Source organism: Cricetulus griseus, chromosome 6 (genome assembly GCF_003668045.3).
Source record: "Cricetulus griseus strain 17A/GY chromosome 6, alternate assembly CriGri-PICRH-1.0, whole genome shotgun sequence".
Lineage (NCBI taxonomy): Eukaryota > Metazoa > Chordata > Mammalia > Rodentia > Cricetidae > Cricetulus > Cricetulus griseus.
Genome location: NC_048599.1, coordinates 21,561,129 through 21,575,792, shown reverse-complemented (window position 1 = coordinate 21,575,792; position 14,664 = coordinate 21,561,129). Strand labels below are relative to the sequence as shown.

General features: G+C 42.9%; 1 protein-coding gene across 1 annotated transcript in view; it reads right to left on the bottom strand.

Annotated features, from left to right (window-relative positions):
- Tti1 (TELO2 interacting protein 1) overlaps nt 1-14,664 on the bottom strand; it is a 51,840-nt gene that overhangs the window by 23,858 nt on the left and 13,318 nt on the right. Inside the window, exon 2 of the mRNA XM_027421253.2 lies at nt 1,986-4,328. Coding sequence (XP_027277054.1) covers nt 1,986-4,287 — 2,302 coding nt within the window. The 5' untranslated portion in view covers nt 4,288-4,328. The remainder of the gene's footprint in view (nt 1-1,985; nt 4,329-14,664) is intronic.

Here is a 14,664-nt window from a genome sequence, read left to right as displayed (position 1 = left end):
AAGCTCTGAGAGTTAATCTTGCTCTCCGCCATCTCTTCACTACTTAGTGTAGCATCTGACATATAGCAGGTATTCTTCATGAGTGAAGGAAGCACTCGAGCTGCATGTGGTCATGAATGAATGAGTGAGTGAACACTCCAAGTGTCACCTCTCCTGAGAAACTTTCTCACAGAATCTTGGCCTTTTCATCTGACAGAATGAGGCCAAGAAACTTTCCCTCTGCCTCAGAGGCTATGGCAGCACTGGAGATAGGCTCTCTGGATAAAGGCATCAGGATATAGCTCACTGTTTTTCATTCAATGATTAACTGTCCAGTCGAGGAATTTATTTATTTATTAATTAGACATGGTCTTGCTATGTACCTCAGACTGGCAGCTGGGATTACCTACCAACCCTGTTTTTTTTTTTTTTCATGGTACAAAATCGTGCCATGATAATGGTGGCTAACATCCTTGGCAGGCACCCAACAGTACCAAATTATAAATGAGACAATTAAGTCAACTGGTACAATTAAAAGGTAAAAAAGAAGGGCTGGAGAGATGTCTCAGTGATTATGAACACTGGCTACCCTTTCAGGGGACCTGGGTTCAATTCCTAGCACCAACATGGCAGCTCAGATACTTGTAATTCCAGTTCCAGGGGATCTGACACTCTCTTTTGGCCTCCAATGGCACTGCATGCATATGGTGCAGACACACATACAGGCACAACTTATAAAATAAATAAATAAATCTTAAAAAAAAAAAGTTTAAAGAACCAGGGGCTGGAGAGATGGTACAGCAGTTAACACTGGTTGTTCTTCCAGAAGGCCCGCTCCAACTGCCAGTACCCATATAGTGGCTCACAACCAACTGTAACTCTAGTTCTGGGAGATATAGTGCCTTCTTCTGGCCTTTGAAGGTACCAGCAAACACATGTGGGCATACACACATAAAATAAAAATAAATGTGGCTTTGGAGGCTGTCCTGGAACTAGCTCTTGTAGACCAGGCTGGTATCAAACTCACAGAGATCCACCTGCCTCTGCCTCTCGAGTGCTGGGATTAAAGGCATGTGCCCGGCCAAAATAAATGTTTTTTTTTTAGCTTCTAGATTACTGCTGTTCAGTATGGTCCATGTGGCTAAAAACTAAAACAAAATTAAAATTTCAATTCCCTGATGAACATAATGGCTCACACCAGTAATCTCAGTACTTGAGAGGCTGAGGCAGAAGTAATACTGCAAGTTCAAAGTTTAGGCTATATAGTGAGTTCCAGGGCAGTCTGGGTTACAGAGTGAGACCATCTTTAAAAACAAACAAGCAAACAAACCTCAACCCCCCCCAAAAAAACAAAAAACAAAACAAAACAAAATTCCTCAGTAGTTTTAGCCACATATGGCTACTGGCTATTGCCCTGGGCAAAAGAGACAGAGTATTATTATCATCAGAAAACTCTAGAGGGCTCAGTATGTAGCTCAGTGGTAGAATACCTTAGCATATGTAGGCCCTGAGTTCAATTCCCAGAGCCAACCCCAACCAAAGAAAGAAGAGAAAGGTTCTATCTGTTGCTCCAGCTTTCTATGGTTAAGCACTTCCCGATGCTCCAGCACAGATGCTGCCGGCTCTATGAAGTACCAGTAGCAGCATAGTATATTGGGAAGAATAAACTAGCCACAAATCCAACTTTATCCCTTATTAATATTGTGACCCTGGCTGAGCAGGATCTCACTGAGCCTTGGTTTTTCTTATTTGTAAAATAAAAAATCTGTTTCTACCTAGTCTGTGTGGTTTTTATCCCTGCCATAGAGCAGGTCTCAATAAATGGCAGAGATATTCAAAGTATAAAATAAACACGAGAGCCTGACAATCTCCTGTGCTCTGTGGGGCTGGAGAAACAATCTTTCCAATGTCCTCCACAGTACATTCCTGAACATGAAATAAGACCAGGCAAACCAGGACCCTGGCTCCTATCTCTTCAAGTAGCATCAAAAGGGTTTTCAATGTACCTAAAGCTGCCAGTAGAGCATGCAGAACGCTGACAAAAGAAGCAGCTCTCTTATCATAAAATTGATCCAAGGTGGCCAAGACATCTTGAACCACATCTGCTACCAAAGGAAGTAGGCTAGCATCTGAGTTCCGAAGCATGACTTCCAAGACTTTTGGGGTATGAGGGTGCAGAGCGAGGTGACGTAGATTTAAAGAAATGCCATTCACCAAATAGTCTGAATTTTCATTGATCAGGTGCTGTACAGAGTCATAGCCACAAGCATGGCAAATGTCTACCATGGTGCTAGTAGCCACTTGACTAATGAGCAAGGTTTGGTCTCCAGCCTTCTCCAGTACTGGATAGAGAGCTGACATCAAAAGCAAACGAAAGTCTTTTCCTAATGCATAAGCAAACTGGCCAATCCCTTCCAACTGAATGCATATCTGCCAGATGTTACTGTTCATGGAGCAGATAGTGGGGCTTGGCTTTGACAAGGCTGGAAAAGGTACAACTTGGCATGTGTGTGCACCAGATGTGATGGCCTGGAGGCCATGCTGCTTCATTGTCATCTCCTCCCCCTCCTCAGCTTCAATACAGGTAATCAAGTACCAGTTTTCTTGGCTTGTGTATTCTTCCAGTATAGATTTCACAATCTCTCTCAGTTCCTCTGGGCCTATGCTTGTACGTTTGTTATGAATATCTTCTATATCTAGCCCAGCAGCCCCTATAACCAGTTCATTAAGAATCATGGCAGCTTGCTTTCGGTAAACTACAGATGCATGGTACAGTTCCATAAAGTGATCCACAAGCAAATACAGGTCCCCATAGTAACCAAGGAGCTGACAGATCTGCCGCAGGAGCAGGAAGACCCTCTCGTCAGTGAAACAGTGGAAGTATCTCCTCTGAACTCGGCTCCAAGGCCGTGCATCTGAGGCCTCTGGAGAAGCACTTAGACTGTCAGAGTTCCAGCGCCGCTCTTCCACCATCTTGACGTCAGCCACCTCTAGCTCTAGTACTTGGACAAGTGCTCTGGAAAGGCGCTGCACATGGGCCACAGAATTGAGAATGACATGCACTTTGGGGCCCAATAGTTTTAGATACCCCAGTAACAAGGAAAGAGTAGAGAACTTGCCCTGGTCGTCTTGTGTGTTCATTAGGCGGGGAAGAGATGTGGCAAGTGCATGCAGGCTTTCTGACAAGATGTCAGCCAAGGCTCTGCTGCCCACCACTACTTTCTGCTCTGCAAAACGCCTTAGCACTGTATTGCACTGCGCCCGGACTTCCGGACTTTCATCATTTACTAGGCCAACTAACACCTTCAAGAGGGAACCTGTACATTCAACCAGGGACTGACTGCATTTCAAAAGCAAGACCTCCACAAGCTCTACCACTTCCAGCCTCGCCTTCCAGTGCGGGTGAACAGAGACACACTCAATTATCTTTTTAATGAGGATCGTCAACTTGTCACCAGTGCTTTTTACCCAGTCTGTTTCCCTGTGAATCATCAAGGCTGCCACTCTGTGCTCAACTGCAGGCTTTGCTCGGGCCTTTGGCATCCTTGTGAGCTGTTCATCAGCCATGATGAAGCCCACTGTCTTGTAAAAGACCTTTAGGGAAGACACAACAATGCTGTGACCTTGTTTAAAGTCTCCTGTGAGGACTCTGGTCAGTGCAGTTGAGATTCCAGGTAAGAAAGACGCCAACAAGTCCCCCAGATGCTGCTGCTGCTCCAGTTCAAACATGGGTCTTGGATGGTCCTGACAATCACATTGAAGGAGGAGAACCTGGAGACACTGTAAGGCAGCAATTTTAATCTGTTTTGACTTCTCCTGCTCTGCCAAGCCCAGCAGTAAAGACACAGCAAACCCTAAACGAGGCAGAATAGGGGGCTCATAAAAAGACAGAATGATGTCCCTGTAAGCTGAGTGCATCAAAGTGCTAAGTCCTTGGATCACAGCCAATTTCAACTCCTCTGACACAGCTGCGGGTTTCTGGGAGCTGGGAGAGTATAGACAGGCTGAAAGTTCTGAGAAGAGTTCCTGGAGAAGCTCTTGCTCTCTCACACATGTTGAAGAGAGGACGAAGGTGAGGCACTCCACCACGCTCTGGATCAGGCGCTCTCTTTTGGGCCCTGGGGTCTTCAGGGCAAATCGCAAGGGGAAGAGGACATACTGCTGTAGTTCCTGAAGGGCAGCATCACCCACAGCCTGTAACTGTGTCTGCAGATGTTCCACATTCTCCACTGTCTGCACCTTTGTGAGCTGAACACAGACTGGACGCAAGACGCCAAAGGCCTCCTCAGGAGTGTCAAACACCGCCATTGGACAACTGCCTTCCCCTCACCAAGGAAACATCCTGCAGGCTGGAAGAGGGATGCTTCTCAGTAAAGAGGGTTAAACTCAAAGCAAATACAAAGTGAAAGTCAGTCAGTCAGTCAGTCAGTCCGTCCGTCTGTCCATCCATCCATCCAACATTTATGGGGCCCTAAGTGCCAGCTATTGCAAAGGGGAGCGAGAAAACTGCAAAAAACTGGCTCCTATCCTTGGAGTATCTCCAGTTTAGTGAGGGATGCAAGCATACATCTGCTGTCTCTAGGATAGACCTAAGCTTAGGTTCTAAGTGAGCAGGGAGGAGTCACATCCCTAGGAGAGCCAGAACTGAGTTTCACTACAACATGCCTGAACCATTACCTGGGGGCACATGCCTAAGGTTCTGGACTAGGCTAGAGTTTAGGTTCTAACCCCTGACTGGGCTGCTGGAAGGAGAGGCATATACAGAGTAAAACATAGTCCTGGTGTACAGGTCAGTGAGTTCTCACATCTGTACAGACCTGCATAAGCACTACTCAAAGCAAGACAGAAAAGTCCCTAGCACCTGAAAAGGCTTTCTCATGTCCTTTATGTTTGATTCCTCTTCTCCTACAATTCTGACCTCTCTCTCTTAGGATTCCTTTTGCCTGTTCTTATCATTGAGAAGTTTTTTGTGTGTGTGTGTGGGGGGGCGGTTGGGAGGCTATGATCTTTATGTGGATGGTAATACAGAGGAAGATCAGAGCTGGGTGAGATTGACAGCAACACAAAAGGAAGAAGAGTATGCCCAGAAATGGGAACCCAGGAATGTATACTGCCACAGACAGCACGGGAAGAGATTTCAGCAGCACAGAAAGCTGGATGGCAGGCAGGAAAGCAAATCAGACAGGTGTATAGGTAATGAAGAGGCTGAGCAGCTTAAAGCCTGAAAGCCTTTCTTTTCTGTGAGGAGAAATCCAAACTCCGAGTCTGTCAGTGAACAAAAAAAGAGCTTGAGGACAAATAAAAGCCTCAAACATTCCCTTTGGGAGAACAGTACATGTTGGGAAGACACAAAACTGTGGCCCAAGGGTACTAAGGATTGAGCCAAAGCTGGAGATATAAGTGTGTAACATTGTAAAATGGTGGCATTGGGTAGTGATCACACATGGCTGGGTTAGTGATCATCCAGTCTGGTGGGCTTGTACTTTTCCTCAACTATCTATCTCTATCTCATGAGTAAGCATTCCTAAATTCAGTGGTCATAGGGCTGGCAGGCCAGAGCCTGGTGTGTGTATGGACCAAGACCTGTTCATTCCAGAGAGTTGTGTTGGGCTGTGCCTGTAAACCAAGAGAGGGCTCCAGTGTACAAAAAGATACCTGTTATGATAAATCTTTCCGCCAAAAGCCGCTGAGCCCCACCGCCACGTGTATGTTTTATGCCAGCAGCCTGCCCGAGTTAGGCCCAAATAAATATACAGAAACTTGTATTAGGTACAATGCTGCTTGGCCAATGACTAGGATTCTCATCTGTTAGCTCAGTCTCAATTATCATACATCTATATATTTTATAAGACTTATCTTATTGGATGCCTTATTGGCGTCCCTCCTTGCCGGTGGCTCACATCCTACTGCTGGAGGAGGCGAACGGGAAAAAAGGACCCTTCCTGTTTCTCCTTTGCTTAAATATGAGTCTCCTTGCTATGTCACTTCCTGCCTGGATCAGCACGTCTCTACATTTCCCAGAATCCTCTTTGACTCCTAGTTCTGTCTAACTTGCTGTCTCATTGACCAAACAGTATTTTATTTAACAATCAATAAGATAAACATACACATTAGTACATTCCCCATCAGATACCCTAGAGAGTCGGGCCTCCAGAGTTCCACAGACCCTGCTGGCGTCTATGGGCCCCATGAAGCCAAGGAAAGGATTCTAAGCTTTCTCATCTGTAACATGGATTCTAATCAGTATTAATAATTAAAAACTTGGAGTCAGATATTAGGGGGTGAAAGCTGAAAGATCAGAGAAGCAAAACAGCCAGCCACTAGCTCTTACCTCTACCTCAAACTGAAAGGGCTATCCTGTCTTCACAAATCCTCAGACTTCATCTCTCTCATGTCCTATTGACTTATATTCCTCTCTCCGCCCAGCTGTATCACTTCTGTCTCCACCTTCCTAGTGCTGGGATCACATTTGTGTGAGCTCTATTTCTCTTTTAGACATTTGATCTTGTGTAGCCCAGGGTGGCCTTGAACTCACAGAGATCTGTCTGCCTCTGTCTCCCGAGTGCTGGGATTAAAGGTGGTCCACACTAGTGTGGCTAGCTCTTTGCTCTAATCTTCAGGCTTTATTTGTTAGATCATAAACAAGAAGTCACCACACTCATCTAGGTTAGGAAAATGCCAAGTGTGGATGCCATAAACTTGGATGAAGACAAATGACACTCCCGAGCTACTGGTTCACACACTGACTATCTGTGATATCTCCTGTCTGAGGTAATGGTCGATGGATTAATGAATAGGAAAGGAAGCTAACTGGGACACCCCCATACCCCCTCAGAGGCAGGAAATGCATTTCAGACTCCTGGAGGTGGTGAATCCTACCTGTAGTAGAACTAGCACTAGAGGCAGATGAGAATCTGAATTAAAGAAGTTCAAGTACACAATAAAAGATATTTCTTAGCATTAAAAATGTGATTTTTCCATGCCCCCAAAGTCCACTTGATGATATAATAATGAATGGATGATGGCTAATTATTGAGACCAGTGTGTGACCTGGAAGGTCAGGCAGAGAGCAAGCTTAAACCTGAGCAAGGGTCTCTGTGGATAAGGTGCTTGCTGTGCAATCACAATGACCTCAGTTCGATTTTCTGAGAAGCCACATGAAAAAGCCAGGTGGTGTATGTATACTTGGGGTGGTAGAGACATGATTCCTAGGACTAGCTGACTAGTCAGTCTAGCCTAACTAGTGAGCTCCAGGTCCTAGTGAAAGTTTGTCTAAAAAACAAAACAAGGTGGATGGTTCCTGAGGAACAATACCCAAGGCTATAACCTCTGCTTCCACACACATGAACAAGCATGTATACACAATCTACATGCATACTTTATACCCAAGTGTACTCTATCCATGTATACACAATCACAAAACAGATACGCACAAATAATAAACAAAACAAAAAAACCACAATAGAGGCCTAAGACAGCAAGAGAAATAAAAAAAAGAAAACAATGGAGAATTTTCTTCAAATAGAATGCTCAGGTGGATGTCTAGTATAACACATAAAACTCAGAAAAGTCTGGAGTGAGGGCAACTGCCTAGGGTTGTACATCTCTTATTCTCCTTAAGAATTTCATGAAAAGAACTAGGGAGCTGGGAGTCCCTCAGGGTAGCAGCTCCAAAACTCAGATTGTGTATGGACAGAGTCCTAATGAAACACAAGGACATGTGACGGGGGAGGCCCTTCTGTGTATATGTTTGCCTTATTGGTTGATAAATAAAGTACTGTTGGTCAGGAAAGCAAAGTAGGTGGGACTAGGAGTCAAGGAGGATTCTGGGAAATGTAGTAGAGATCCAGGCAGGAAGTGACATAGCAGGCAGACTCAGAATTTAAGCAAGGACAAGCAGGAAGTCTCTCTCTCTTGCTCTTCCTGCTCTCTTCTCTACAGAGCTGCCATGTGATCCTAGGAAGAGGATGCCAGCGGAAGGCGTCCTCGATGAGTCTTATGAAATATATAGATTTATGATAATTAAGACTGAGCTACCATATAAGAAATCCTAGTCAATTGGCCAACAGCATTGTACCTAATGTAAGTCTCTGTGTGTTATTTTGGGTGCCCACATAGCAGTGGGACTCTGGCCGCTGGCGGAAAGATTTATCATAACAGACATGGCATGTTCAGAATGGCTTTCCTTTGTTAGTTATGGTCCTCACTCAAGCTAGAAGCCTTGAGATCTCTGCTTTCTTTCATTTTCCTCTTAATCCTACCATTCCTTCAATTTCACCACTTCCACTCTATCAATGCCTCGCTAAACCAAGGAGGATGCTCACAAACTTCACGTTGTGCCAACTCTAACAGCTCCCCCACCCCTGTCCTGTGTGTTGGCCCTTCTTGAATCCACATTTCAACTGACACTAAAATAATCTTTCAAAACCAAAATCTCACCCTCTTCTCCATGCTTAAAGTCTGCTCGCTCTCTCCACGGTACCTGAGCTTCCACCAAGTCTTGCAGAGTCCTTGCCAGGCATCTGCTCACTGTACCAATCAGTCAATGCTGTAACTGTACACAATTCTAAACCTTGCCACTTTCTAGTCAGGAGGTATTGGCGCACACCTTTAATCCTAGCACTCGGGAGGTAGAAGCAGGTGGATCTCTGTGAGTTTGAGGTCAGCCTGGTCTACAGAGTAAGTTCCATGACAGCCAGGTCTACACAGGAACCCTGTCTCAAAAAGACAAAAACAAAACAAAAACTTGCCACTTTGCAAACAGATGTACTACTTCATATTTCTCTCCCCTTTCCTACCACCTCTAGCACATACCTCAACTACAGTACCAAAAAGGCTACATGTGAACATGTGTGTCTTACTATTTTAGACCAGGGCTCTGGGAGAGCAGGTGGAACCCCTTACGTACAAGTGAGAAAAGCCTGTGGCAGACATTCAATATCTCTACAGATTCTCACAAATCCTATTCTCAAGCTGGGTACAGTAGGATATGGCACACTAACATTCAGACTGATGGCTGAAAAGTCAAAAATTACTGTATGTGTGTACATATGTATGTGTATAAGTATGCATGTGTGTCTGAACAATAGCCCAAGATATCCTCAAACTCATGGCAAACCTTCTGCCTCAGCCTTCCAAGTGTTTGGATTAAGGAGAAGAGTCATTGCAGGTACCCAAAAGTGTCCAATACCTGAGGGAACAATGAAGACTAACAGTGCAGAGAAGGGAGGTGCAGAGGGTGAGTGGATCTACAGCTTCCCCACCCCAACTCGGTACACCTTGGGGGTCTGCAGAGAGCAGAGCTATCAGCGGAGAAAGAACGCAATGGCCTCATGGGGCTGGAAGACAAACCTAGTTTTGAGAACCTTCAAAATAGAAGATTTGGCAAGAAACTGCTGCTGAGACAGAAATGGAGCGATATTTTGGTGTTCCTTAAAGCTAGAGTAACAAAGCTGGAGATTTGCCTTCAAACTTTAAACATTTGGTTGGTGACTTACTCAGTCCCTCTTTAAGTTCAGTCTTGGCTCTTGTTTGTGATAAGCCTAGTAGTGGAAAGGCAGAGACCTTTGAGAAAATAGTATTATATAGAGTCACTAATAGTCTTTTTATATACTCTCTCACATACAATAAGACACGTCTAAAGATGTGAAGAAATAAGACCATATAACTGATACACCACAGGAAAAACAATACAACCAGACCCACAGACAACCTACACAGCCAAGGTCTTTAAATCACAAGATTAGGTAGGTAGTGGTGGTATACATTCGCCTTCAGTATCAGCAGTTGGGAGGCAGAGGCAGGCCAGCCAGGTCTATATCTTGAGTGGACAGCCAGGGCTACTCAGAGAAACCCAGTCTTGGGGAAGAAAAAAATAAGATTAACATATTCAAGAAACAAAAGAACACCTTTTCTCCCCTTTTTAATTAAAAAAGATAGGTGTGTGTGTGTGTGTGTGTGTGTGTGTGTGTGTGTGTGGTGTGTGTGTGTGTGAGAGAGAGAGAGAGAGAGAGAGAGAGAGAGAGAGAGAGCGCTCATTCTCTCCTTCTACCTCTCATGGCAAGCACTTTTACCTGCTAAGCCATCTTGCTGGACCTATTTTTCCTAAGGTAGCTTCTCTGTTTAATAAGTGACTTGAAGATATTAAAGCTAAAGTTAGAATTAAGAAAGTTCTATGAATACAAGACATTTTGTTTAAAATAAGCTAAACTGAACTCATTTAATTATACTTAAAAGTTGATTGCACAGTTATTGGGTTCCAGGATTATACTTTATTTTAGGTAGACTTTTTTTTTTTTTTTAAAGATGTATTCATTTACTATGTATACAGTGTTCTGTCTGCATGTTTGCCTGCATGCTCGAAGAAGGCACCAAATCTCATTATAGATGGTTGTGAGCCATCATGTAGTTGCTGGGAACTGAACTCAGAACCTCTGGAAGAGCAGTCAGTGCTCTTAACCTCTGAGCCATCTCTCCAGCCCTTAGGTAGACTTTTTAAATAAACTTAATCAGGAACTTTTTGGATGGCACACATCTTGACTCCATTTTATTTTATATAAAATGTCCTCAAAATGCAAATATTATTTGTTTGTTTTGAGAAAGGATCTCAATATGTAGCTCTAACTGTCTTAGAACTCACTATGTAGACCAGGCTGGCCTCAAATTCACAAAGATCTACCTGACTCTGCCTCCCAAGTGCTGGGGTTAAAAAATGTGCACCACTATATCCAACTAAACTTTTAGTGCTTTTACTTAAAGATATTTTTCTGCTGGCATGTTCTTATAGGACTGCAATCCTAGTACTTGGGATGATCAGGTAGAAACATTGTGAGTTCAAGTCTAGCCTGGGCCACATAATGAGACCTTAAAAACATAACTAAAACTTTAAATAAATTTGAAAATCTTTTTTTTTCTGAGTAAAAGCCCCCCTCCCCCCATCAAATGGACACAGTGCTAAGAAATACAGTACCTATCATTAAGAACACATTGTAAGGTTTAGCTGCAAATGGATTTAGCAGAAGACAAGATTAATGATGTGGAAGTTAAATCAATAAAAACTGCCCCAACTTAAGCCAAGAAAGAAAAAAGAATGGTAAGCAATATGACTAAGGCACCTGAGACATACTGAAATGTCTCATGTGTTAGTAAGTCCCAGAAGAAAGGACATAAAACAAAGCAAGACTGAAATGTCCAAAACAGAACTCAACCACAGATTCAAACAACTCAGCAAATCCCAGGTTGACCAAGGTGATAGAAGCATACACAAGCCAATCCCAGTCATTGCTGAAAACCAAAGGCAAATAAACAAACTTTTTCTTGTAGTGGGGTGGGGGCAAGAGACAGTCTCCCTGTATAGCTTAGTCTGGCCTCAAACTTGTGATCCTCCTGCTTCTGCCTCCTAGTGCTGGAGTCACAGGTGTGTACCACTATGCCTAGCCAACAGGGAAAATCTTACAAGCAGTAGAATAAGATTGACAGATGGTTTCTCAACAGCATGACAAAAACTAGAAGTGACTAGGGCAATCTCTTTAATGGGCCAGAAGACAACTACCAACCTTGAATTTATGCCATACCAAAAAAACAAAAAACAAACAAACAAACAAACAAACACTTTCAAAAATGAAGGTATGGCTTGGGGTTTAGCTCAGTGGCTCAAGGCCCTGGGTTTTAGATGGAAAACAAAGGGAATTCATTGCTGTCAGGGATGCATTAAAGGAAAATTAACCTAGATAGAAGCATGGAAAGTAGGTAGAATAAAGATAATGGAGCTGGACAGCACAAACAGTGTTAAATGTATACACACATCAGTCATCATCAAGTCTTTCATAGTTTATGTGGATATGAACTAACATGGGGTGAAGTTAAGTATTTTGAGAGTCTACAGGAGCCAGGAAGTGGTAGACAAGTTGTACCAGATGAATTGCATCAAGATGTCAAAATCTGGAGGATGTGCTCTTAAAGGAATTGGAAATGAGTTTCCTAACAAGGTCAGTAGAAATGGGATAATACCCATTTTCGATTATTAAAAAAGGTAAAATGAGAAAATAAAACCAACCAACAAATCACTTAGAAAACAAATAGTAAGATGGCAGACAAGGCCCAAGAAGAGCACAGCAACTCAGAGTTTCTTACAGCAGTGCTACCAACATTTTAGCTAGATGATAATTTGTTGATGGAGGGTTGCCCTGAGCATTGCTGGGTACTTGGCAGTTTTCTTGGCCTTTTGATTTTAGATGCCATTAGCATTCTCACTGCTATGACGACCAAAAATGTCTCTAGCTATTGCCAACTGTCCTGTGGAGGCCAAAAATCACTCTTGGATAAGAACCACTGGGAAAGTCCACATGATCCCAATAAAAAACCCAGCAGGACTTTTCTAGAAAGTAATGCCAGTCATAGTGGTACCTGCCTTAATCTATGTGCTAGGGAAGCTGAGGCAACGGCATTTTGAGTTTGAGGCTAGCTTGCATTACACAGTGAGTCTCTGCCTTAAATTAAAGCAAGTAAACAAACGCACACCAACAAACAAGAAAGGAACATGGTTCTAAAATGGTTAAGGGAATGCAAAAGACCTAGGCTTTCAAAGACAATCCTGAAGAACAAAACTGGAGAACTCACCTTATCTGATTCAAGATCAATGTATCTGGAGTGTTATAATTGCTGCATAACAGCATAAAAAAAAAAGACATATATACTTTTGGAAATAAAGACCAGAATTAGTATCTTATGTATAACATTGCCCAAATTTAGCTGTACATACTTGGCAAAGGTGATAGTGAGATGCAGTAGAAGAATGATCTTTTCTTTGTTTTTCTTTTTTCTTTTTTTGAGACAGGGTTTCTGTGTAATTCTGGCTGTCTGGAACTTGCTCTGTAGACCAGGCTGGCCTCAGAGATCCACCTGCCTCTGTCTCCCTAATACTTAAGAGTGTTGAAGTATCATCATTCCTGGCTCCAGAATGACCTTTACAACTAAAGATGCCACATCACTTGACTCTACATATGAAAAAAAGTATAGTCATTTCTACTTATCTATGGGGAGTGTGCTGTAAGACCCCAATAGGTTCCTAAGACCAAGATTGTATCAAATTCTATACATACTTTACTTTTTCCTACAAATACTTACTCTGAGAAGGTTTAATTAGTAAAGTAGGCAAACAAAACAAAACAAAACAAAAAACCCAAGAACAGATTAACAACAGCAATACTAAAAATATGAGAACATTGTCTATAGTAAGTGACCGAGTCTATGAATGTGCTCTCTTGTCAAGACATTTGTTATCACCAACTTGACACCCAGAATCACCTGGGGAAAGTCTCAATGAGGGATGTTCAGATCAATTTGGCCTGTAGGAAAGTCTGTGGGGGATAGTCTTGATTGTCTTAAGTGATATGAGAAAACCCACCCTGTGAGTGGGTAACATCATTCCTGGTTTAGGGCCCTGGACTTAAAGAATAGAGAGAGCTGGCTGAGCACTAAGCATGCAGGCAGGCATCCATTTCTACCTGTTCTTGACTGTGGATGTGATGTGACTAGCTGTTTCAAGTTCCTGACTTCTCTGCAGTGATGGACCATAATGTGGAATTGTGATCTAGAATAAACTTTTTCTTTCCTAAATTGCTTTTTATCAGGGTATTTTATTGACAACAGGAATGAAACTAAGACAGTATTTTTGAATTATGGAAGTCAGAACTATAGAAGAGGGGCTCCCTCCCTCTCATAGTAACTTAAATGTAGAATGTAGGAAAAAAACAACAACAACAACAACAAATAAACTCCCCAAAGAACAACACTTCTGTGACTTTGCTGTGGGTAAACAACAGGGACCCCACCTTCTTTCCTGCTGCAGGGTCTTACTATATACCCTGAACTGGCTTTAGTCTTCCTGCCTCAGCTTCCAGAGTGCTGGGATTATAGGCATAACACACCCAACTAGCAAAATTGTCTTAAATAGTATCTAAAAGCCTAGCTTGGTGGCTTGAATTTACAATCCCAGTACTTGGGAGGCTGAGGCAAGAGGACTGCACCAAGCTCAATGTCAGTATGCGCTCGATAATGAGTTTAAGGCTAGCCTGGGCTACAGTGTTAAGACTGTCATAAAACAAAACAGAACAAAATGATTTCCCAAATAGCAGAATATAAAAACAGGATACATAAAAGAAAAACAAAGCAAAATACCCTCATGTGTTGACCATTATAAGTAAGAAATATTCTTCAAAATATACTATTAAAAGCTGGGAGGTTGGAGAGATGGTACAGTGGTTAAGAGAACTTTTGCAAAGGGCCTGGGTTTGAGTCTTAGTACCCACATGGTGGTTCACAACCACCTGTAACTCCAGTTCTAGTGGATCCCATGCCCTCTTCTGACCTTTGTGGACACAGGCACATGTGTGGTGCACATACATACATGCAGTTAAAACACTTATATATATAAAATAAGTAACAATATAAGCTCAGAATACAGAGTAAAGAAAATCTCTGTGAGTTTGAGACCAGCCTGGTCTACAAAGCAAGTTCCAGGACAGCCAGGACTACATAATGTAACCATACTGCTATCATCATCCATGCAGGTGTGTGTGGGGGGGGGGGTGGGAGGGAGGGGAATACTAGATGCTGGCAAGGATAGGAAGCAACACAATTACTCAGGAAAACACTTCAGCAGTAGCTAATTCTGCAGGACAGTAG